This window comes from Mus musculus, chromosome 16 (assembly GCF_000001635.26).
Source record: "Mus musculus strain C57BL/6J chromosome 16, GRCm38.p6 C57BL/6J".
Lineage (NCBI taxonomy): Eukaryota > Metazoa > Chordata > Mammalia > Rodentia > Muridae > Mus > Mus musculus.
The window spans coordinates 52,300,017-52,327,570 of NC_000082.6; the positions used below are offsets into that span (position 1 = coordinate 52,300,017).

Sequence of the window (27,554 nt, forward strand, 5' to 3'; positions counted from 1 at the left end):
CTATCTATCTATCTATCTATCTATCTATCTACACTCCAGATTCTACTACCCTCCCAGTCCTCCTTCTGACTGTTCCACAACACATACCTCCTCCCTGCCCCCCTGTCTCTATGAAGATGTCCCCACCACTCACCTCTACCCCACCAGACTTCTAAACTCCCTGGGACCTCTACTATCTTGAGACTTAAGCACATCTTCTCTGACTGAACCCAGACTCAGCAGTCCTCTGCTGTGTATGTGTTGGGGGCCTCATATCAGCTGGTGCATCCTGACTGGTTGGTGGTCCAGTGTCTGAGAGCTCTGGGGGGGGGGGGTTCCAGGTTAATTAAACCTGGTAATACTTTATCAATAAGCACATTATCACAAACACTGCATGCATGCCAAATTTATAAAATACTTTGTTTGCATTAATTATTTCTAAAATTCATCAATGTTTTAACAAATGTAAGCTGTAGAAAACAAATGAAGAAAAAGAAGACCCGGTGAAAAGATGCTTAATTTTAGTCCTTAAATTTATTCATCTTTTCTTTGGAAGAGTCACTGTGAATTTTGTGATTTAATGACAATTAAGTAATAGTAGCTATTCTATTTCCTTGAGTTATTTTCTCATAGATTCTTGCTTCAAATCCTTTGCATTAACTACATTTTTTGTATGTAATTTTCTTTTATATTAGCTTGTAACAATCAATGAATATTAGTTGGAGGACCGTTAAAAGGACACATACTATTTTAGAAAAATTGCATATCGATTTCCAAGTAGTGTTTTTGTAAAACGAATACTTCATGTGAATTATGTCTTAATATGATTCAAGGATCCATAACCAAGTATAAAATCAAAAGAAAAAGCAACACTACAAATTTGTTTATAGCATTCATATAATCAAGTTGACTTATTTAAAATTAGGCCAATGTTTGCTTCAGAACATTCCGGAGTTAATCTCTCTAAAATATTTTACTGGACCATGTATCAATTATAGAATTATGTCATAGTTCATATTTTTCTTCCTTGCTGGCCTGTCTGTCTCAACTGAAGTAGCGAGGAGTATAATATAGGGACAAATGTGGTGGTACATTAAAAATTATAGGACAGGAAGATTTTTAAAAGCAAATCATATAGTAAGTCCTAGATAGTGCAGCAATTTGCTGCATGTGTAGGTTTGTGTGTGTGTGTGTGTGTGTGCCTGTGTGTAGGTTTCTGTGTGTGTGTGTGCCTATGTGTGTCTGTGTGTACCTGTGTGTGTATGTGTGTGCTTGTGTGTGCCTGTGTGTGTCTGTGTGTACCTGTGTGTGTCAGTATGTGTGCCTGTGTATATCTGTGTGTGTGTGTATGTGTGTGTGTGTAGGTTTTGGCTTCATGTGCCATATAGCAGTATCTATAACAATGGAACATAATTCTAAGCCTGAAATGATTTGTTTTTAAACTAAAGGCATCACAGGTTTGCATTAATATGCTTTGAAGGCTTGCCACAAATGACTAAAGGCTAAGCTAGACAGAAAAGGCTGCAGAATTCCAAGTGTTTTGGAAACAGAAGCTTTGCTTTTCCAGTCACTTCTTTTTGTTGTGTAACAGGTTTTTCTGGAGATGTAGTCACTGGTCCAGAGATAAGGACTGAGCAGGAATAAATGTTCTAAAATACATACCCGAATTCTCACTCTCAGGCTACATAGTTAGTGAATTCTATGAATATTGATTTTCAGAAAAAAGTAGAAATCAATACGTTACTAAAAGTTATAGTTTAGGCGCCCAGCCCTCTACTAGACAGATTAAGATATAGTTCTGGGTAGAAAATTGCACTTTATCACACATGATATCCTTGCCTTAGTCTATAGACCACACGCGGACTAGCTCAGTCAGAGAGCAAGAAGAAACAAGGGCCCTGGCAGGTTTGTGCAGGGACGAGACTCTCAGTTCCTGTTTTCAATCAGATTCCTAATAAGTTACCGAACACGGAAGCTAGTGCATCTATGAAACAATGTTTTCTAACTATGTTGGGAAATGTTATTATCATTATCATTATTTTTTTAGTATTTAAGAATCAGAGTGACTTGAGTATAGTGATACACATATAATTTCAATACTTGGAAGATGAAAGGAGGAAGAAGAGTTCAAGGACAGCCTTGGCTATAGAACATGTTTGTGGAATAGCCTAAGCTGGGTGTGACCATGTTTCCACTCCCCTCATTTACCTCCCCTGAAAAATGGAAGAATGAAATTGTAACACACAGTTTAGGTCTTATTTGTTAAATGCATCATTTTCTATTTCTTTCTCCTTGAACATATTTCTTTACTATTTTCTGGTTTAACAATTTCTACTGGAGGGAGGAGAGATTCTCAATTTTCCAATTCGATGAAGCATTAAGAGTCAGATCCAAGTAGGACCTCTGAAATTATGTGTGGAGCCAGCATTGGCCAACCCTTTGAAATCTGGCCCACTGTACATGGACCAAGTCCTGGAAACTGGCTTTCTTCTAATACCATAGCACACAGCAGAGCACAGAGAACTGGAAAATTAAGACCAAAGTTTCACCAAAGTTTCACTTTAGATTTAAAAAAAAAAATATCAAGATGGGTCTTTTTATATTTCCCATGCTGACTCTGAATTTGGATCTGACCTCCTAAGTGTCTGAGGCTGCCTTTTCTTTTTCTTTTCCTCGAGTAGTTATTGCAAATAACTGAAACAGTGAATAGGATTCTAACCACTTGAATAGAAGCAGCTCCTTAGCATGCTAGACCCCATGGTTCCTGGACAGGGCTCTAACAGCAGTAGAGGAGAATCCTTCCATGAAATCTAAAGCATTCATTTTACTCAAGAGGTTGTTTCAACCCCAAGCAGGTGAAGAGACTTGCCAAGGTCAGAGCTTAGTGGCAGCCCTGACAGAGCAAGGTCTTCTGGTGACTAGCTCACAGATTTTTTTCCATCACATCAATGACAGCCATTTGGTGCTCTTGGCACCTGTTTGACCTCTGAGCCTTTTGCACAGTCATTTGAATGGATGTCTGGGAACTTTCAAAGGTCTAATCTTGCTTCCGAACAGTTTTATTGCTCTCAAATGTGCACTAAATTCGAAGGCAGTTTGATTTTGATGCCATTCACGAGCCGGTTAGCGGTGACAAGGCACGTTATTTGCTTGGACTGGGGTTGGCATGTAGATATAATTTCTTACATCAGAGATGTAGGTTAAAACAAAACAAACAAACCTACATTGAAGGTAAAATCATCAGTCAGGCCCTCTGGCTTGAATAAAAGCAAGCTGAATAAAAGGATTTTGCTCCTGGGGCTGGCAGTACGCAGTCGCTGATCTGAGATTGGCTCACATGAGCCACACTTTATGCAGTGGTACATGGTTCATGTTGCTAGGTAATTCAACAGAAACAGAGGACTGATTGATGGGCACAGTAACTCCTAAGTGACTGAAATATATACACGCATAGGATGAAAGTCTCCCTGCCACAGCTGCTGCTGGATTCACAAAAAGGTGGCCTGAGGTAAGTTCAGGATTCAATGAAGAGAAGAGAGGTTCCTACACAACATGGCTGGACTGCCATGATCATCAGGGTTGTCATTAATTTTCTTAGATTTCGAGGGGCTTTCGTGGCTTCTCTCATGCAATGCCACTTTCAAGAGTGTGTAACTTGCTATGTAAATTCTCTCTGGCCCATGTCCTAGAATGCAAATTCCGTTTCTTAGAATTGCTTCCTCAAAAGAGCAGGAGGAGGGGGTACTGGAGGTATGTGGCATGTGACTCTGTTTTAAGCATCACCGAAAGCCTCTGCACTCTAAATTAGCTTACAAGTTTTATTACATTAATTTGTACTCTTGGATATTTACATAGTGTGTTTTTTTTTTAATAAGAAAACTTGGGAAATGTCTCAAATGATTCTTCTAAATAAAAATCGGAATATTCTTGACTGTGCGCTATGGCGATGTTTGATAATTTCAAGCCAATTTACAGAAATTGAAATGGCAAATTCATTTACATAATGATTAGCATTGTGAGTTAGCCTACCTACATTCTTGATATTTATGATATCAAAGCCTATTGGTAATTTTGTTGTTTTTATTGTTGTTATTCTGGTTTTAGGGGAAAATGCCATTAGCAAATCTACTGTCCTTCTCTCTAATAAAAGCAAAATAGAAGAAAACTAAAAGAGAGAGAGAGAGAGAGAGAAAAAAACTAAAAAGTCAACAGGGCCAATGGCAAATTCAGAACACCAGTTCTTCATCTATCCGATGGAAGTAGGCTAGGCTGGTAAACAGTTGGGACTGAGCTTGAATAAAATTATAATAGAGAAGTGTAGATGGATTCTAGAAAGTGCCTTCTAAGCTAAAAGGTAATCAACTGAAACATGTAATATACATTTACAAGGCTTTTCTGGAGAACAAAGGTTTCCTCTGACAGTGTTAGTACTCTTTGAATCCACATCGTGAACCCATTGGAGCTTTGATGTTTACATAAATACTTAAGGGCTAGCCCTACTTAGCTGCATAGGTTATTAAAGAGAAACACGAAAAATCCATGGTGGCTTGCTCAAGTTGGAGGCCTCCAGGGTTTCTTTCTTTACTATTTATTGGAATCATTACTAGGAACTGTCAAACCATCAGAAACAAGATTGGGAAAGTGGGAAAGTAAAACTTTTTTTTTCTAATGAAGCAATACTGATATTCTGAAATATCTGAGACCTGATTTTTCTTCCTGTAATTTCTAAAACAGTATGATGTAACTGAGGTGGGACCTTTTATTTGAATCTTAAAAGAAGATCTCCCTTAATTATACATTGGAAGGCATTCATTTGCTATTTGCACAGTTACATTCACTATATATAATTAGGTGAAGTTACTGTGTCATGGTAACTATAGTAATTATGTTGAGTCTCTTCTACTAGTCTCTTTTCTTCTAACCCTACTTTATCTTTTTTGGTGTATTCTGATTCACATTCTCAATGTGCTGGGCACATTATTAGTTTAGGGAAAATTTATTAACCATTTGAATAGGTTAAAGACAGAACCAATAGACATTGAAGGTCAGAAAAAGATCAAACACACACACACACACACACACACACACACACAGAGACACGTTACATATATGTATATTACAAATAAAGTTCTTAGATCTCTCGATCATAGAATACCTTCAATTTGTATTTTTCTTTTTATATATTAAAATGACAACTTCATTTGATTCACTCTACCCTGTATACATTTGTATGATATGCATGAGTAGGTATGTGTCCTATTATCCGCATAAAGTTTACTCTTTATTTTGACAAATCAATGGAAGTTAGAGGGCATATGCCAGTTGTCACTGGTAGCGAGGGAAAGTGACAGGGCAAACAAAACAGAGTATTGTTCTAACTTTTCACTGCACATCTCCCATCAATGCTGGACGTATCTTCCTCGCTAGCAGCGTGCACAAGTAGATTAAGAGCTCTAGAAAGTGCCTGTGAAGAGGCATTGCAGAGACTCAAGCATCCATCTGGAGAACACCTCCTACCACCAGCCATCAACCCCACTTCCCGGCTCTACTGCAGTCTACTTACTGAACACCTTGACTAGGGTAGGTGCTTCAAACACATTGTCCTCGGTCACTAGCATGCACACAAATCTCTTCTCATCACTGATCTTAGCATTGGCGATAGACAAAGTGTAGTTTTCTGAGAGGCTCAGTCTGTCCTTGTACTCTGGGACATCATCATACTGCACACTTTTCTTCGTAGAAGATCGGAATGCAATAAATACTGGGGACCCATCGGGCTTTTCCTGAAAGTCAAAATAACAAGTTGAAAATACACATAATTCATGTGTTTCAGCATCATATGCTGACCCTTTGTCATGCTATTTTATATAGAATTTTGTTGATGGTGGTATTGAAGCGTGATGGTTTTTAGGCGCCAGCATCACTTAAAGTTTTGCTTACAGAAAGAAAAATCACATGGCATGAATCTGTTGGTTCTCTCACAGGTTCATACAAATGGGAGAAATGAAAAGACCAAGCTCTCTGAGGTTGAGTTTAACTCACACCTGTGGGACATCAATGGCTGTTTTGTTGGGTGTGATGTAGTCTTTAATATACATCTAAAAAGTAGATAAAAAACAAACATAGGATAAAAAGAAAATGTTCAGGAAAAAAAAAACACTGAAGTGGTCGGTCACAGAGTTGAGCTTGCTATCTGGCCTTAGGAATGTCAGGTAGCAATATTGGAAACATTTATTGCTTTAATCCCCACACTTTAAGTGTTCATATCTGACAACTAGCATTGATGTGGTTGCCCCATATACCATGTACTCAATTTTCATGAAGGAGAAACATTCCCCCTGGCAAACCATCCTTTTCACTAAACAAGACTGAGATATGAAGCACTGAAACCTTGAGTGTTGCACCTAAGGTTTAAAACTTACTTTGAATGGTATCATGAAAATGTTATCAATGTAAGATATAATCTGTCATGGGAAATAGTGCCAAAGACACTGGTCCATATGGTGACTTTTCCCTCGGGAGGCAGAGGCAGGCAGATTTCTGAGTTTGAGGCCAGCCTGGTCTACAGAGTGAGTTCCAGGACAGCCAGGGCTATACAGAGAAACCCTGTCTCGAAAAACCAAAACCAAAAACAAAAAAACCCAACCAAACAAAAAAGGACCCATGGCTACAGCTGCATATGTGCAGAGGATGGCCATACCTGGGGATCTATCCCATAATCAGCCTCCAAACGCTGACACCATTGCATACACTAGCAAGATTTTGCTGAAAGGACCCTGATATAGCTGTCTCTTGTGAGACTATGCTGGGGCCTAGCAAACACAGAAGTGGATGCTCACAGTCAGCTATTGGATGGATCACAGGGCTCCCAATGGAGGAGCTAGAGAAAGTACCCAAGGAGCTAAAGGGATCTGCAACTCTATAGGTGGAAGAACAATATGAACTAACCAGTACCCCAGAGCTCTTGTCTCTAGCTGCATATGTATCAAAAGATGGCCTAGTCGGCCATCACTGAAAAGAGAGGCCCATTGGTCATGCAAACGTTATATTCCCCAGTACAGGGGAACCCCAGGGCTAAAAAGTGGGAGTGGGTGGGTGTGGGACTTTGGGGATAGCATTGGAAATGTAAATGAGGAAAATACCTAATAAAAAATATTAAAAAAGAAAAAAAAAGGAACCAAGTTGTAACCAGTTTCAGTAAAAGTTTCATTTTGAATAGAGGGCAAATAAAGTTTAACTCCCAAGGGAAAAAATATAGGGACCAACTATCCCCCATTATTTACCTAACAAGGGTTTTGAGAACCTAACATATGAAGGAACATGGTTAAGATCTAAGCAAATATTAAGATTCCATAGGAGCTTATTAGTTTGATTGGTTTCGTTTTTGAGTAACTATTAGTTGTGATTGCAAAGCTTATTTAGGAATTCAAAATGTTTTGTTTCTTATGTATGTATGCACATATATAAATATATCAAGACTATTTGTCTTAAATTTTTAGTCTTATCCCAATTTTACAGTACAAATCCTTGACTTAAGTTATTTCTTTACTGTCGGATATGGATATATGGTATCAGAATACCTTAGGTTTCCATACTCATTCTCTTTGCAATAGATAATAATCATTAATGTTTTAGTACTTAATCACATGGCAGGTGCTTTTTCTGGGTTATTTGTGAAGTGATTAGTGGGTATAACTTTCATAACAAACTTGTAAATTAGATTTACAGTATTAGTGTCACTTGTAGATTATCCAATGAAGGTAGCATTTTGGAGGATGACTTCCGAAGGTCCCCACCAGTAAAGTGCAGTGATTCGAGAGCAACATGGGTACCTTTAGAGTACACTTGAGTAATCCTGAGCATGGTGAGATTTCTCTTCTGTATCAGTCACTGTGGCAGGCGCTTATGAAGAAGGGTAGACTTAGGAGGGGGTGACAACTCTTGCCTCCACCCATGGGGAGTCTACAGAGATGGGGGAATCTAGCTTTCTTCTCTTTATGTATGCTCACTTTCAATTTTTCCAAACCTTCTGCTCTTCTTCCAGCTGATTACATTAAATTAGAGCATGCACAGTGTTTCTGCAAATCAACACTGACTTGAGAGTCACTCAAATGCATCTCATTAATTTATTCCTGGAGCTTTTTTGCTTAGCTAACAATTTGAAAATAGCCCTTATTGATTGGCTTCCAGCACTATTGTGTCAATTCAGCTGGTGTGGAATCTGCCCCCCTACGTTTTTCTTAAGATGTGTTATTATCACACGAGTTTATTATTCTTTCAGTTGATTCCATTAATTTTGGTGGTCAGTTTGTTCCATGAGTACATTACATGGTAGACTCCAAGACTTGGAACTTGAGGGTTTCAAATAGACTCTTTCCTCAAGAGCAATCCTCTGCATTTACAGAGAACAAGAGTTCAGAATGACCTCAAGTGACCCGATAACAAGTACGTACTAAAGACAAGTGTGATGTATCACCTACTTTTCTAATTTCTTTCTTTTTTTTGACACATGTGCACAGTGTGACTGGGGAGATGAACCTCACAGTTGTAGTAGCTGATTTCTTAAGTCTGTACTTCTTAAGTCAAGTACTGCTACTGCTAAGTATATTGCTATGAATTAATCACTTAACCCTCACAACAACACTGTGAGGGAGATATCTCATTTTCATAGTAAGAAAATAGGCTTATTTCACCTGTCGATGGAAGACTTGAGACTCCATTGGTCTAATTTCAGAGCTGACATTAGAAATAGCCATGCCTGTTTATCCCTTGAGTGCAAGCTTAGGCACTTTTGCTAAAGTGTATTTAGTATAACGTATTTTTTATAGGAGATATTTTACATAAAAAGTTTGTGGTTAAATAAACCTAACAAGTTAATATAACTAAGGTCTCACACAATTCACAATGCATTTAAACATAACTACTACTTTGAGAAATGTTGTCGTAAATAAACAGTTAATAAATCATCTGGCAACCAACAATGTTCTCCTTATGCAAATGTCTGCAAGTATTCAGGGACTAGGGAAATATGCTATTGTATTCCAGGAAGTATCTATGTACTTGAACCTTGCTCACTGGTGCAAGTCTTTTGTGGCCTTGCCTTGGGAAACTGTACCACAAAGACACCTTTTGTTGATCAGTGTTCAACAGAGGCGTTAATCTTTGATAAGTCAACTCCTACATCCACTTGCTGGGATCTCTACTCTCCATTTCCAGAACTATTTGCATTGTTTTACCTGACATACTACCATCGACTTAAGTGTAAGCAATGGCTAAAATCAGCAGTTAAATGTACAATTGTTCTGTAATATCAACATAGAGAAGACCCCCAACAGAGACAAGGCTGATTGACAACTCCCATGGAAATCCAAGTTCCCCAGCCTCTCTAGATAGCTAGATCTATCTAGCCTTTGCAGTAACTGCATCACTCAGAAACTAGTGAAGAGAAAATGATCTCTGTAGAACTGTGCTCTACACTCTCTTGATAGGATTCCAGAACTTTGCCTTTCCCTGTGCCTCTAACACTTACGGACAGATGGTTCAGACAAAGCAGATCCTTCTATAACTGTTGAATTATTAGATGCATTTAAAATAGCATTAGTTATATAAGCATGAATTTTATTGACATATTCAACATATTACATTTTTCTATATAAGTATGCACAGATAAATATATTACTATTATGTCAGTGTTACATACTCTCAGAGAGAGAGAGAGAGAGAGAGAGAGAGAGAGAGAGAGAGAGAGAGAGAAGAGAGAGAGAGAATTTTAAAAGCTGGAGGCAATTCACCAAGCCCCAGAAGGCTCACACTTACATATTTCCATTTGCCAAACATGAGGTTCTGAGGTACATCGAGACGGCAAGGCATGACAATGGTGTCTCCATATGCTGAGTTGACAGTGTACCATCCAAGGCCTTTGGGCAAAAGGGGAAAGAGATGTTGAATATTGTCCTGAAGCGATAGCAGAGGAATACAGGAGAATTTACAAGCTGATTATGTTCTTCACTGTACTTACTAGGAATATATTTCACAGAAACATGAAGCTGTGCCAGAAATAACATGTTCAAAGATCTCAAAATAGCTTGAAATACATTTTCATGGAACGGATTATCAAATTTACCTCTTAGAAAATTAATATTAAGTGACAAGATTTAAAAAAAAATAGCTCAAGTTAGAACAAATTTCAACTTTATCTAGATGGAGAAATGCTAGTATTCAAGTAGCTGATTTTTTTTCTTTTTTCTTCTGTTTTTTTGAGACAGGGTTTCTCTGTGTAGCCCTGGCTGCCCTGGAACTCACTTTGTAGACCAGGCTGGCCTTGAACTCAGAAATCTGCCTGCCTCTGCCTCCTGAGTGCTGGGATTAAAGGCGTGTGCCACCACGCCTGGCTCAAGTAGCTGATTTTATAGACAAAATTCCTACTAAATTTTAACTTTTCATAAAACATTAATATGCTAAAATTATAGTACAAAAATTCTGTTCTCACAAGGAATTATTCACAAAGTGGTTAGCTGCTGCATTAGGGCATCAATCTAATTTAAAATGTTGTTTGTTAGTCTGGTACACAAAAAAAGAAACGGGTCATTTCATCCTTTAATGAGCTAAGTAATAAAAAATTACAATGTGAAAAGAATAATTTTGACTAGGAACGTAAAATATTTTTTGTATCTATTTATAATCCTGGAGTTTTGAAAAACTTTAAGACTTTACGGACAGAAAAAAACAAACTCTTTACGGTCTTCCTTCAAGGTCAGTGTGAAAATGCATTAGTAATTACATAACCTAGAAAGAGGAAGAGGGATGGGTAGAAGGATGATTAAAATAAACAGATCAAAACAAACAAGCAACCGATAAGAGGGGTAACATCCAGTCCTGAGGAGCCCAGCGGTGTGCCATATGCTTTACAAGGAACTGGATGAGAGCCGCTTACAAATATGAATCCATATGAAGCAACAGAACTGCCCTTTATCCTGATTCCATCAGATCATAGCATGTATACCTGTAGACACACATCACATCCTACTCTCTAAATACGCAAAACTCATATGTGCTCACTAAAAAGAAAAAAAAATCTACTTTGATACTTGCATTGCCAATAGTAGCAAGGAAACATCTCAGACACCTCAACTTCTCAGGTTTACAGAGCTCTTTAAGGTTTACGAAGCTCGTGGGTGGATATCCAGTAAGGAATACCCTAGGTGGTAGAGAGCATGAAGGGGCTATTCTAATCTGCAGGGGGAAAGCATAAGCAGAGGTTATTTCGTCCAGCAGGTGGTGCTCAAGGGCAAAGCTAAGGCAGCCCGCAACACACAATAAATAAAACCATCTTGGGACTTTCTGAACTGGAGCACCCGTGGGTGAATAGACGGTACCTTTCCCGGTTACCCATTCACTGTACGGTATACATAAGAGCTTTACACCGGGATAGAAATCACTAATGTTATTAAGGAAGGGAGGTGACACAATTCCTATTCTAAAATTCAAATGCTCAAGAGGCTACTTCCTCTCTAAATACGTCTCTGTGAACAAGAATAGAAGGAGCCACTGGGTAGCACAAACTGTTCAAGAACTTTTTACCACTGTAAAGATACAGGATAGTATGCAGAAGCAACGAGACTGTATTTCCATTTTGTATTTGAAAATGAAAAAATACATACAATTGTTCACCGTATACCCAGGATCTGTTAAAATAACCTTAAAACTTTCCCATAATTTTGTTTTCCTCATGCTCAGATTATTACTCCCTTTGACATTAAACCATCGGATATCAGAGGATCATAAAAGAATAAATAGTATTTTACTCTAGTTTTTATTTCATATATTTTGCAATGCTGAGGATTAAACCCAGGGCTTCAGGCATACAGGCAAATGAGCACACCAACTCTAATACTGGACTTTCTTTGCTATTTTATAATTTTTTAAAAAAATTGAAAATAGATTTTTCTTTCATACAATACATCCCAATTACAGTTACCCATCCCTCCATTCCTCCTACCTCCCCAACCTCCCCCAGATCCACTCTCCTTCCTTTTCTTTTTCAGAAAAGAACAAACCTCCAAAACGACAGCCAAACTGGACAAAATAAGATACAATAAGACAAGATGAGCGCCCTCATCTCAAGGCTGAACAAGGCAGGTCAATAGGAGCAGAAGAGTCCAAACAGCATGCAAAAGACGTATGCCGGCTTCCACTGTTAGAGGTCCCACAAAAAACCACCAAGCAAACACCCATAACACGCATGCAGAGGACCTGGTGCAAACTCACACAGGCCCCGTACCTGCTGCTTCATCTCCATGGGCCCATGTGACCCCTGCTTAGTTGATTCAGTGAGCCTTGGTCTCTTGGTGTCTTCCAACACCTTTGACTCCCAAATACTGGACTTTTATATGTGTGATCCCTAACAGGCATATTAACCTTGAATAGGCTGTTCTAATAGGACACAGCTCTGGTTTTCTCTATCAGGTTCCTGCATGTGGTAATTTTAGCATGTATTTTAATTTGTGGCTAAGCATTGATAATGAAGATCAACAAAGCCACAGGTGACGTGTGATCTCACCTTTTACAGTAAAGCACTTGCATGTGATGGTGGATTGGCATTTCACCTTCATCTGTGACAGGTTGCACCCTGATAATTGGCTCACGTTTTTATAGAACACCTTCTTTTGACAATTGGTGCTGATTCCAAGGTAGACCAAGCAATGCAGTTTGCAGAGAGCTCAGGATCCCTTGATGTCCATCCTTCATAAGGTAAGCAAGCAAAGGCCTTTCCCAAAATGTTGATCACTGATCTTCCCAGATACTATTCTTCTCTTCTACCCTCATGGAAGATTAATGTTCTATACATATGCCAGATTTTATGTCAGATTTTAAAGTTGCATGAATCTGAAGTATATCTTGTATTATTACCATGATCAGAGCACAATAGTGGCAGAGAAAACAACAAGCATTTTTAAACTCCATATTCTGATACTTAAGAAATTTAGTAAATAGCATTGGAAATGTAAATGAGCTAAATACCTAATAAAAAATGGAAAAAAAAAGAAATTTAGTAAAATGGTTTATCATTTGAATGTGGTGACATCCTTTTCATTTTACTTATCTAATATATTTGGAAATTAGAAATAACTTATAGCAATGGAACTTTGAGGTATTCTTATTGCTTCACCATATTCTAAAAGCATTATATTTTGCATGGGCTGAGAACATGGATTTTTTGTTGTTGTTGTTGTTGTTGTTGTTATCTATTGTCTTGAGGAGAAAAAAAAACCAAAACATGAAAACAAATACATTTCATGGTAGTTCATGGAAGCCTCTCTTCCATCTCCCGCAAGTTTAAGAACTATTTCTGCTCTCTGATTTACAGATGATGCATCTCGTGAGACCACAAAGCAAAGTGTTGACACTTCAACTGTTTTGACAACTCAGGGGTCACATCTTATAGTGACAATGCCAAATTGAATTCAGCTAGGGCAGGACTCTAATGAAAGAAGAAATTCAAAGGAAATAAGACACATGACAGAATCAGGGACAACAGAGAAAGACAAACAGTCAGAGACAGAATCTCTGTTCCACAGACTCAGAAAAGGATAAGTACATTGGATCATGTGATGAGCCATAATAATGCTTATGTTGGGATCAATTTTCTAGTTGGCTACAGCCATCAACTTGCTTCTACTAAGGTCGTATGACTTCCTGTTTCATCTGTGTGAAAGATGCAGGGTGTGCCTCGGCGGGAGAGCTAAGGTGTTTAACCTCCTAGAGATACAGTAACTATAGAGACCGTGGTGATTTGATAATGAATTAGCGTCCTAACGCCTAGAGATGTCCAGAAGGGGCAGCAAGACAGGGAAAAACCCATCACCCTGAGTGATTCTGTTTGCACCTTTCATAGAAGAAAAAGCCTTTTATCTTTAAACTACCAGATCTGAAAATTGAGTTTGGCTTACTAGAATTCTCCCGCAGTTTCCTTCCTGTAATAGTCATTAACTAAATTATTGAATTTTGTGCTCTACAGATTATTTGGCACTATTAAAAATACAAACTGTCTGTCAGATATTTCATTAAGATGCTGAACTTACAACATAACATAGTAGACTGTGGATGTGCACAATATGTATATGAGCATCCATATCCACGTGTGTGTATATGTTATTTGTGCCTGCAGTTGTATCTCTGTGCGAATGGATGTGTATATCTGAAGGATAAAGGACAATTTCAAGTGTCTTTCTTCAGGTGCCACTGATCATTTTACGATGCCACTATCTCACAGGGGACTAAAACTAAACAGGTATGGTCAGGAAGCACAAGAGATACATCTATTCCTACCTTCCTGGTGCTGATACTACAAACACTCATATGAGCCATGGTACCCAGTTTCTTCTTAACTCAGGCTCTCGTGCACGCTGGATAAGCATTGTAACAACAGCAATCCCATTTCTAACCCATTATGTGCTTGTATACTCAGCCCATGTCTTGCATATACATGCAGTTTCACTGGATTAGAACTGTATGAAATGTGCCAATTCAAGAAACTTTGATGAACACAATAGCTTGCAAAATGTCCTGACATAAAATAACATAATTTTTTTTATGCCTGAGAAGCAGGGTATAATCAAAACACTTTTTTAAAGGTGCTATTATCTGAAAAACATACAAACAAACAAACAAACAATCATCAAAACCAAAACAATAGAACTGGAAAGTAAGTAAAATGTAATAAACAAAGTTTTTTAAAAAACTTCTTGACAAGATAATTCTGATACATAGCAGCTCAAAAACAAACAAACAAAACCAAAACCTGAGTATAAAGTGCCCACTAATTATAATTGTATATTTCTGAAGCAAATAATTTAAAGCAGATATCAAAAGGGAAATACTAAATTGTAAGTTAGGTGAATACTTTTGACTTCCATCAAAACTAACTATCAATGTAATGATTTTTATCACATTGGTGGCAAATGACTTTTCTATATAAATGAATTCTAAAGGTCAGAGTAATGATTCTCTTTATATTATTGATGGACTTCAGACTCCTCTCTCACATTCCAAGCAGAAACAGAATAGTAGAGAAGACAGAATGAGACGCAGACCCAGTATACTTCTGCATGCTGTAATTTAGTATGTATAATTATTGTTTATTGCTCTGCTATTTTAATAGCATCTTTGTCCTTAGAAGCACTCACTAAGCTTTGTAGCTCTCTTTGGTGCCATGAAAGGGTTAAGCTGAATTATAATGGGCTCAGAGCATGTGATGTAAGAACTAAATTACAGTTTCACTGAAATGTCACACTTACGTGAACAAATTGCTGGTGTAGAGGTTAGGTAGAAAGATGTTCGTTATTGAGAACTACCTTTGTGCTTAGTTGTTTGATTTTGATACTTAAACCGAGCTGATGCTCTTCCTTACCATATTAATAACAGGATGGGAGCAGGTCTATATGACGTGTCAATACTTTGTAATATCAGTTTATAGCAGTGTTGGTTACATCTGACATTTTAGGTTGGAGTTACCTTCGTTGTAAGAGGACTGGATTCTCTCTTGTGAGGTTCTTAGGGCATCTCTGACAGTCCCCCTCTTCCCCCTCTATAAAAATTCAAAGCTTTCAGAAGAGATAATTGTCATTTCATATGCAAAATTACCTCAAGCCCTATCCACTCAGAAAGTGGGTTAAGCTTAACTATTGTTTTCTTACATTCTATGAAACTGCTGTTTTGTCTTCTGTCTGTCTGTCTGTTTGTTTGTTTGTTTGAGAAAGGGTCTCTCTGTATAGCCTTGGTTGTCCTGAAACTTGCTCTGTAGACCAGGATGGCCAAAAACTCAGCAATCCACCTGCCTCTGCCTCCCAAGTGCTGGGATTAAAGACAAAGTTTTGTAAGGCAAAGGATGTCATAAATAGGGCAAAATGGCAGCCTACAGAATGGAAAAGATATTGACTAAGCCCACATCTGATAAAGGGCTGATATACAAAGTAAATAAAGAACTCAAGATTCTTGACATAAAAACCCAAATAATCTAATTTTTAAAAATGGGGTACAGATCTAAACAGAGAATTCTTGACAGAGAAATCTCTAATGGCCACAAATCAATTAAGAGATGTTCAAACATCCTTAGTCATCAGGAAAATGTAAATCAAAGAGGCTTTGAGATTCTATCTTAAATGCCTCAGAATAGCTAAGATAAAAAAATTCAACAGATAGTTCATGCTGGAGAGGATGTGGAGCAAGGGAACACCCTTCCATTTTTGGTAGGAGTGCAAACTTACACAACTTTGAAAATTTAGGGTTTCGCAGAAAATTGGGAATAGATCTTCCTCAAGTCCCAGCTATACCACTCTTAGGCGTATACCCGAAAGATGCTTCACTATACCACAAGGACACTTGCACAACTATGTTCCTAGCAGCTTTATTAGTAATAGCCAGAAACTGGAAGCAACCTAGATGACCCTTAATTGAAGAATGTATAAAGAAAATGTAGTACATTTATAGGATTGAGCATTAATCAGCCATTAAAAACGATGACATCATGAAATTTGCAGTGAAATAGATGGAACTTGAGCATATCTTCCTCTTGTGAGGTAAGCCAGACCGAGAAAGACAAACATGGAATGTACTCACTTATAAGTGGCTATTAGTCATAGAGTACAGGATAACCATGCTATAATTCATAGATCCAAAGAAACTAAATAACAGTGAGGAACCAATGAGGGAACACTTGCAACTCACTAAGCAGGGGAAATAGATTAGACACTGTGGGTAAATGGAGGGAGATGACTGGATGGGGAAGGGGTTGGGATGGGTACAGGAGGGGTAAGGTCTGGGGAGGATGGAGATAGACAGTACTGGGAGAGACAACTGGATTGTGGGGGCATGTCTGGGATGAGCTAGAAATCTAGGACAATGGAAAATCCCAGGAATCTATGAGAGTGACCCTAGCTAATACTCCTAGCAATGGGGAATAAAGAGTCTGAACTGGCCATCTCCTGTAACCAGGCAAAATTTATAATGACTGGGACACCAACCCTGTCATGAACCCTTAGACCTACAATTTTTGCTGGCTACAATACATGCAGGAATAAAAATGAAGCATAAATTGAAGGACTGCCCAACCAATGAGTGACCCAACTTGAGAACCATGCCATGAGAAAACCCACCCTGACACCATTAATGATATTCTCCTGTGAGTGTAGATAGGAGTCTGGCAGAACTGTCATCTGAGAGGTGTCAGGTTCCAGCAGCAGATGGAAACATATTCAAAGACCCACAGCTAAACATTAAGTGGAGCTTGTGGAATCCTGTGGAAGAGGAGGAGGAGGAGGAGGAGGAGGAGGAGGAGGAGGAGGAGGAGGAGGAAGAGGAGGAGGAGGAGGAGGAGGAGGAGGAGGAGGAGGAGGAGGAGGAGGAGGAGAAAGGATGCAAGGAGCTAGAAGGGTAAAGAACACCACAAGAAAACCTACAGATTCAATTAACTTGGGCACATAGATACTCATAGGGATTGAACTGTCTAAGAGGGAGCATTCATGGGTCAGAACTAGGCCCCCTGCACATATGTAACAGTTGTGCAGCTGGATCTTCATGTGGGATTCCTAAAGCAGGAACAAAGGCTGTCTCTAACTCAGTTGTCTGCCTTTAGATCCCTTTCCCTTGGGCTGCCTTGTCTCACCTCAACAAAAGATGGCACTCCTAGTCTTACTGCAACTTGATATGACAATGCTGGTTGATATCCATGGGACAACCCCCCCCCCCCCCTTCTGAAGAGAAGGGAGAAGGAATACAAAGTAAATAAATAGCTTAACTAATAAAGAAAAAATAGACATGTGCTATCTCCACCCATCAAAACTAGTTCCAGTGAAACTGGTTTCCAGGAAAGAGATTTTTGGTTTTTTTTTTTTTTTTTTTTTTTTGGTTTTTTTTTGTTTTTTGTTTTTTTTGTTTTTTTTTTTTAATTAAAACAAAATCTTACTGTAGGACAAAATAATGATTGAATTCAGGTAGAGGGATGGAGATAGAAGCTGCATACAGAAACACTTTCCACCAAACTGAAGGCCCCACTTAAATGTTTCATATTACATTACGGTGGATTGCAGACTTTAGGACTTGATTTCTAATCTCTTTATAGAAATGAAAAAATTTTTAAATTCACAAATCATAGACAGTATGGATCATACCATGAATGAGTTATAAACCACACACCCCATATATTTTTATTTAATATAACAAAATATCATAGTTTTAATGGCAGAGTAAAGTGCACATTTTGAATGTGTTGGTCAACCCTACATTTTTATGATTCAATCACTGGTAGTTTTCCATCTTAGAACTGCTCTGATAACTTGTCACATTGGAGTAGAGTTTAAGATTTTCCACACAGTCACATATTCATTAATTGTCACTATATACATATACATGCATATGTATTCAGGTGTGCTCATATATTTGTGTTCATGTGTGTATATTTACAATGGATGATGGATGGTGCAGAACATTTGATAAAATCTAATGTAATTTTGACAACCAGAGTGAAGAATTTTTCCTCCCTTCTCCATTGTTTTTGTCAATTTTCCTTCAAATAACTTGGGTACTTAGATATTGACTTGGTCTTTGGATATCAGGAACCCTTGTTCAAAATTCGCCTTCTGTGTTGCCTATCACAGGGGTTATGTCTTATCACTCATATACAACTGAGTTATGCCCATGAATAAGAAAAGTAGCAATTTTTTCCTCCCTTTCCTCTCCACTTCCTGTAATTAAAAATGTGTCATGGTAGACATTTTAGTGTTTTGATCAGGTCACTGTGGAATAATACTTGGAAGGAAATGACTGTTCCATTAAACTATAAATTAGCATTAGTTCCTGAGATTGTATTTTAAGATGTGTACTCTTTCTGTTACTTGAAAAATTGGTAGTTTATAGCACTCTAAGTAGTCATCATTTCATCAGATTATAGGTCAACATAATAATCCTTGTTATGTGACAGGGCCACATAAGTGAAGTTCAAAAAATTGTATTGAGACTTGCACTGCTGTGCTGACATTCCTTTTTACATATGCCTGTACATGTATATCATAAGCCAACAGGGACTGGCCTGTAGTGCTAGGTAATTTGGGATTCTTTCACTATTAAGGGTATTGGTCTATCACTTCCTCTTTTTATTTTTTCATTTTTTTCCCAGCATTTTTTGGCCCCATCCATTCTGTCGGATTTTCCACGCATCCTTTAAAAGGTCTGTCCACTCATCTACTAAGTCTTGAAACAAGTGTTTAGTAAGCATCTGCTTCAGACAGAGTGTTAGGTTTGCTTTGGGAAGGAGAAATATAATGGAAATAAAGGGGTTGTTCCCTTAATAGTAGGTGCAGAACAACTAAAGCAAGTGTTGCAGGAATGTGAGAAAGGAATCCCAGCTATGAGCCTGGGGATATTGTTTGAAGCTCCTTAGAGGAAATTCCATTGGACTGGAATACTGAAAGAAGGTTTTCATAAGTGGGAGATAACAGACTGCCTCAGAGGTGCATGAGGCAGGGAATCTAGAAGAGCTGGTGACACGGCTTCATCTCTTAAGGCAGACTTAATATTTTTACTAATTGCTAAAGAGCAGACATTCAGTTTTCACAAAGAACATGTCCTAGCACAGGCACTTTTCCAGATTCACAATCACATAGGCTTCTCTAATATAATGACACAAGATCGTAGAGATCACTACTTTCTTCTTTCTTTTGTCATCAGCATATGCACTGACATTTTATTCAGAGCAGGTTAAGAATTTTATTTAGGAAAAAAAATCCAAAAGCAACATTTTAAAAATCATTTTGTGATTATAATATAATTACATAATTTCTTCTTGCCTTTCCTTCCTCCAAGCCCTTCTACATATCCTCCCTTACCCTCCTTCAAATTCATGGTCTCCTTTTCACCAATTGGTGTTACATGTGATAACACACACACACACACACACACACACACACACACACACACACACTCCAAAATATGACCTTCTCACTCTCATAATGTTATTTGTGTGTATTTTTTCAGAGCTAACCATTTGATATTGGATAAACAAGGGATATGCTCTTCCCTGGGGAAGTGAAGTCATGGATCTTGGAGAACCTAGAGCTACCACCTTACTAAACCAGCATAATCCTTAACTACTCTCCCATTTTTTGACATTATACTCACAGATAAGTAGTCAACACCCAGCTGAGAGGAAATGTCTCATTGCAACAAACAAAGACAATTACAGAAAGCGACAACCAATCAAAATGCAGATTTGGGGAACCCAGTCTCAATGAACACACCCACAAAGCAATTCCTTCACCCTTAGGTGAAGGATCATGGAGGAAGAGGGAAAAAAGAGCCAAAGGTTCAGGAAGTTTGTTGTAAAATTCTGTTTTCTAGGAATTTCAGGAGCTATACCCGTGAAGTTTCAACAATGTGACTGCCTGAGTATGAGCAGATAACAATAGGTAAGACAAATTGAACTCAGATAAGACCTCAAAGCCTCAACCAATACACCAAGAAATCCAGGCAACTAAAGAAAGCTCAGAGAAAGACACAAACAAACAAACAAACAAACAAACAAACAAACAAAGATACAAAAAGTAACTTGTGAACCATTCCTTTATTGAGAGTTGTCTCCTGGACTTTCAGTTGGGATGTAGATAAAAAATTTTTATACTTGTCATAATTTCTTAATTTTGGCACCCATGAATAAGATTTAAGGCATCTATAAGCCCTCTTAAATAATATTAAAGATATTTTAGATTATGTATTAGCAAAATATATAGTTTAAGGAAGAGGATAAACCGAATAGCTAAAAGTAACTCAGGTGAAGAGCAGAAACTTGAAGTTCACTCTAAGCTGAGCAGAACTTAAAGAAGCAAATTTGCTAATATCAAGCATACAAATGCCTAGCATTTCCATTACTGGAAATCTGTTCTACAATAGTGTGCACATGTATATACAATCATATATAGCAGCATTACTGCAAATGTCGAACAATGAAAGAACATAAATGTATATTAATATAAAAGAGCATCTATTTACACAATTGTATCTATGAAACACCTTGGGAAGAAATGATACCAAATATACTATTTTTCCTTATTATGTAAATATTTTGGTTTAAAAATTTATAGTAATCAATCATTAATTTATTGAGCAAGGGGCAGTCACTTGGTGCCAAGGGCCCTGGAGGTAAGGTTTGAGTTATGTTTTAAAGGACTTTAAGAAAGGGAGAAATTTTAATTTTAGTTCTTTTTGTAACCTGACAGCTATTTGATGGCAATTCCCACTGTTTTATTTTGAAATTTTCTGAAACACTCTAAAGTGTTGAGAAACACTGCCATAATTGCCATAATTCTTAAGGTATCCCGACAGGGTGTTGAACATGTATAATCCAAGAACTTGGAAAATGTATCTAGAAGGAAACTAGCTACACTGCACGTTTTAGGACAGCCTGGGCTACAGGAGACCCAGTCTCAACCCTATCCCCAAATAATGTACAAGTTGAAGTCCATTTATGCAAAACTGAGAGAGAGTCTGTAACATCAATTACCCCACATCTTTTCTCTGTGTTGAACCTTCCAGAAGTCCATATATTGTTCTCTGGAAGGAGAATCTGGCTCTAGAGTGTGGAGATGGAAGCACTGTGTTGATTAAGGGGTGGACTGTGATGATTTGAAAGGAGAGAAGAGTGGGGATATGAAAGGATTGTTGTAAAATTCTTACATTAAATAAAATTAATTTAGCTTGGAGATTATATAATGGACTAAAATGTACAAACAAAAAACCCTAACAGATGTTTGCAATTTAATAATGTCTATAATATTTTGGCCTTTTTTTTCCCTCCAGAAACCCCGCACATTGCTTTATTCTGAGAACGGATTTGAGATGCTTGTATTACAATGGCATGCTTGTGTTACAAGTTATCACTCATTCCTAAGAGATGGGATTTTGAATAAGCAATAAAAGCCATGCCAGTGTACCAAGGCACACGTTCTTAAATAATTGACCAGCTTAAACCCTTAAAAATGCTTCTTGCTCTGTTTCTTTGTGGGGAGAGGTATACAGTGAACCCAAATATTCAGATTATATGTAAGAAATCTAAATTTCATTTAAATTCCCATGATGAATGAAGACAAATAGGAGAAATGATTAAGTCTATTTTCTTTTCTTTTGCATGTTACTCATGATAAAAGTAAAAATTATGTATGTGATTTAGAAACTTATGTGAACTGGTTACAGGCTATTTATTTTATTATCCTTCTAATTATCTAGACTTGATGCTACATCTTTAAGATGCTGCATAAATAGAATTCTCTAGTTAGAAACTTGGCCAATATAGTGAAAATAATGAACAAAATGTTACTTTAAATTTGTCCATTCTCTTAATTCATTTTTCACATTAGATCGTTCCTTTCCTGGGGACTTATTTTGAACTACTTGTACTAAAGAAGAAGTGAAAAAAAAACCCAAACAAACAAAAAAAACCCCTATTTTTGAACACTTCCAGTGTTTAAATAATGCAATTATTTAGGCATCTTCTCAGCAGGAAACTCCAGGTTTTACTAGTTAGGAGTATCATTGCTATGTCAATGGATAGAAACCCTGTAGAGTTTACCATGTAAGTAATTTGAAATTGTGGATACAGTTGAATTACTTTAGCAAGAAGAATAGCAGTACTGTATTCACATAACCACCAGCAGCAGAAAGCAGCCCCAAGGCTTCACAAAGGACTTTAAGTGCATCATGTGAGGTAATGGAAACTTCGGAAATTTAGGCAAGTCTGTCTTCAGAAAGAGTTCACATCTATTATGACATTATTAACTTTGTTTTCTTCAAATATTCTAATACCATGACAACAAAGGACATCTTGATAGGAGAAAGTCAAAGGTCTCCTTGATAGCTAAGTCAAATTCCCAAACAACAAACTTCTATTAACTGTAATAGTCCTTAATGTGCCTTAGAAAAATATATCCCAAAGAGTTTTAAGCAATAAGATCACCACTGTTTGCAGACAGCATTCACTAATAAGAGCTTGTTTTGTGGTATTACATTAGCATTTTTAGAAAGGTTCAACGCCATTGAAATAAGAGACATAAAGGATTTTATTTTATTATTCAATTAATGAAGTAGCAAGGCTATCAAGTGGATTGATGGGGTACCAAAAAAACTCAGTAGATATCTGTTCTGGGTTGGTTGAACCATCTTGTTTGGGATAGTGCGTTTTGCATTATTTCATATTAAGCATCTGAGTTGGTTTGAGAAATGTCTACATTGGTTAAAATTGCTCTTTCTTGCTTTCTCCTCATGCATCCTAATTCACATTTCCTATATCTTTCTTGGCTATAGAGCTGTGTAATCAAACACGATAAATCATAAAGGTTAAGAGCTATTTATTTAGTTGATCAACACAGCTGGTGGAACCTGCTGGATGTTTCCCAAAACTAAGATTTGTGTAAATTACATGCTTTTAATCAATATGTATCAGGGCATTTTCCATATAAGTTAAAGTCTTAGGAAGAAATCACATTTCTGGGATTTTTTTTTCTATTCCTGATAAACTAAACTCAAATTATTTCCAGCTTAAAGCATGAACGCAAAGTGTAAAAGTGTGTCCAATATATGTTTTTGAGAAAGATTAAAAACATAAAAAGGACAAAAAAAAATCCCAGGATCCCAGGATTATGCATTATGACAGTTTATATGTAGTTGAAAGGTTTTTTTTTTTTTTCTTTGTCTTAGGAGAGCTTGTGTAACTTCAAGGACTGAATCAGGGCAGAGAGAATGTCCATTGTAGCTTTCCTACAAAGCTCAATCAGATAATAGTAGCATGCGTGAACTTAAGAGATATAATGCTGACATCTATTAATATTTGAGCAATCACTTTTCATATATTCCATTTTCTCTGACACTCATTATTCTTAATTGATGAGTGGGAGGAAAAGTGGGAAAGAACAAGATAATTTAGGAAGGTGAAGAGTAGAATAGGAAATATACGAAGTTCTATTGAAAGGTAATTTTATCATTTGTAAAGGTGTCAGAAGACAGAAATGCTGTAAGATGGGTAAAATTTGCCCCCGGAGTTGCCTCCAGCTTTGAAACTTTTTCTTATTCTCCAAAGTTTTAACTCTTTTCAAACTTCATCATCCAGCCCCAGAATCCAGGTCTTGTTCATAAATCACACGTATCTATACTATGATCTCAGACTGACTTAATATTCTCTCCCAGGAAAAATCAGACAAGGCACAAATACAAAAGCAAAAGTAGAGAAAGGAAGAAATGTGGAAAGTAAACAGCCTGCACACTGTGGTTGCAGTCTGTGCATGTGGACAGTGCTATCAAGCCCTATCCATGAATTTCTCTCTGTTTACCAGGGCGTGCCTGCCTCTAGCTAGATTTTTGTATAGGGTGGCATGGATTACTTGTCATCTTTCTTAATGCCACATAGCCAAGTCAAAGACATGGCAAGATGAAGAATTCATATCTTCTGCTGTTATTTAGAGTACACTTGTGGGGTGTAGTTGATATAAAAATATACACCTCCAATTTCTACCACTAGAAAATGCTAACTTACCAAGTTGCTATGGCTCTAAACAGAATATGTATGCTAAAGCACGTTTTTATCTAGCTCTTCCCAGCAGAAGGCTGGATAGAACAAGGATGCTAAGATGGCAAGTTCATGAGATGGGGGTTTCTCCTATGGTTATGACTCATTAGCTCACTCTTTAATGCCCCGTGACACCTCAGTCAGAGCACTTTAGAGGGCTTCCCCACAGCCTTCTCCTCATTTTCCATCTAGGGTTATATTTATACTGTAGTCTGATGATTCCTCTAAGGCCATCAACTCCCTCCTCCTTGATTCTCTCACAGGTGTTATCAATATTTGATATCTGCCATGGAAAACATCTCAAATAGCACATGGGAGAAACCAGGATGGTGATGATGATGTTGTTTTGCTGAAGTTAGGAAGGTAGGTTAACAGATTCTAGAAAATTATAGTTTTAGTATAAAAGAAGTGAGGGTAAAATGCATCAGTGGAATTTCAAATTAAATAATACACTCACAAAAGTAGTTCAAAATAGATAGAAGGCTTGAATTTAATACCCAAAGCCATAACACCCATAAAGAAAACAGAGATGAGACATCCTTCATGTTGATTTTGGCAAACTGCTTTTGGATTTGACATCAAATTCCAGGTAAACAAGCAGACAGGATTACATCAAACTATAAAGTTTCTACCAAAAATCAGACAGTAGAGAGACAACCTTTGTAGTAAAAAATAATTCTAAGATTTAGGAGATGATATTCCAAACACTGTTATTTGGTACAAGATTAATATCCAAAACTAAAAAAAAATTTGCTTCTCTCAAAACCCCAACAATTCCCTAACAAAATTCAGAAGACATTCATTGTACATAATATTAGAGGAACTGGTAAATAAAAAGAGGCAAAGAGGCTAGAAATAGGCATTTTCGCACAAGAAGCCTTATAAATGGCCTTCAGGGACATGAAAAAGTATTTAATGTGTCAAAGAAGAGAGATTAAAAAATCAAGCCACTAGAAAAAATATTAACTCATATCTGTATGAAGTATACTGATAACTATAGTTAGTAACATTATTTTTTAAATTGTATTTTATAGAGAGAAAATTTATAGAGGAGATATCAGTCTATTTTCAACACATATCAAAACAGTAACAATGTGAGGTGATGCAAATGGTCATTGGTTTGAAAAAATGTTCATATATATATATATATATATATATATGTGTGTGTGTGTGTATGTGTGTGTGTGTGTGTATCAACATTGTGCTGTATCAAAATGTACAAGAAAGAACATATTAAGTAATCCTAAGGTTCTTAAGATAATAGCTACACAAGTAATATATAATTTATAAGATTTTCTAAGTTGTAATATTCTTATGCATTGTAATTTTATTTATTTATGATTTATTATTGAGATAATTAAGTTGCATTAATGAACTCAGACCGGAAGTATCCTCTTTCTAATAAATTAATTAATTTATTTTCATTTATTCACTTTGTATCCAGCCAATTGCCCCCTTCCCAGCCATCTCCTCCTACAACTGTTCCTTCATCCTGCCTCCCCTTCTCCTCTAAGGAGGTCGGGGTACAACCTGGGTATCCCTCACACTCTTGCACATCACGTCCCTGCAGGGCTAGACACTTCCTCTTCCACTGAGGCTAGAAAAAGCAGCCCAAGAACAGATAACAACTTTTAGGACAGCCCCCACTCTACTTGTTCAGGACCCACATGAAGACCAAGTGCACACCTAGTACATATGTGCAGGGAAGTCTAGGCCCAGCCTGCATATGCTCTTTGGTTTGTGGTTCAGTTTCTGAGATTCCCAAGGGCCCAGGTTAGTTGAGTCTGTGGAGTTCCTATCCTTGGTTCTGTAAACTTTCCCCTTGTTCTCTCATATGAATCCCTAAGCTCCATCCACTGTTTCTCTGTGGGTGTTTTTGAATATTGTAATTTTAGAGGGGGTAGGGAGTTGATCTTCACAAAAATCCTGTGAGATGTGCAAAATTGCTTGCAAAATTAAGAAATATGCATAACATCTACCACACAAAGCCCAAAGATTATACCAACTACATAAAACCAGGGCATGATATATCTAGGGTTCAAAATGAAAATGCAAGTCTCATATTTACCAGAGAATAATTCAATGTTATTGGTACATTTTTGGTCATGGATAATTCATTTATAAACTTAAAGGGTATTTACAAACTTTACATACTTATGCCCAGATATCTTTGAAAACTAGGGATGCAAGAGATTAGAAAGGGATTTAGCTATTTCATGTGATCACATTTCTCAATGGGATGAGTATATATGCCACAAGCCGTTCATCTAATTAGAAGACAAGATAGAACCCTGACGTGATCAAGCTTTAGAAATCTTCCTAACAGGAATCAGAGAACTGATAAGGCACAGGAATGTGGATAATGGGGTCAGGGAACAAAAGTTTCATGTATGCATTTGTTACACCTACAGCAGCAGAGAGGGAATGGCTGATCACCAGGAAAAATGCTGAAGGACCCATCGTAGACTTGGAAATAGAAGTTCTACTGCTCTTCCTGTGCATCTAAAATACTGTTAATGATTTTGCCTTTTTTAAAAATCTTTTAAAAATACTTTTATTAGGTATTTTCCTCATTTACATTTCCAATGCTATCCCAAAAGTCCCCCATACCCTCCTCCCCACTCCCCTACCCACCCACTCCCACTTTTTGGCCCTGGCGTTCCCCTGTACTGGGGCATATAAAGTTTGCACGACCAATGGGCCTCTCTTTCCAGTGATGGCCGACTAGGCCATCTTTTGATACATATGTAGCTAGAGACGAGAGCTCCGGGGTACTGGTTAGTTTATAATGTTGTTGCACCTATAGGGTTGCAGATCTCTTTAGCTCCTTGGGTACTTTCTCTAGCTCCTCCACTGGGAGCCCTGTGATCCATCCAATAGCTGACTGTGAGCATCCACTTCTGTGTTTGCTAGGCCCAGGCCTAGTCTCACAAGAGACAGCTATATCTGGGTCCTTTCAGCAAAATCTTGC

At 37.5% G+C, this 27,554-nt stretch overlaps 1 protein-coding gene across 2 annotated transcripts in view; it reads right to left on the minus strand.

Annotated features, from left to right (window-relative positions):
- Positions 1-27,554, minus strand: part of Alcam (activated leukocyte cell adhesion molecule) — a 204,086-nt gene that overhangs the window by 51,021 nt on the left and 125,511 nt on the right. For both annotated transcript variants that reach the window (NM_001331110.1, NM_009655.3), the window contains exons 2-3: positions 9,796-9,896; positions 5,543-5,762 (exon numbers count right to left, since the gene is read on the minus strand). In NM_001331110.1, the coding sequence (NP_001318039.1) occupies positions 5,543-5,762; positions 9,796-9,896 (321 nt within the window). The remainder of the gene's footprint in view (positions 1-5,542; positions 5,763-9,795; positions 9,897-27,554) is intronic.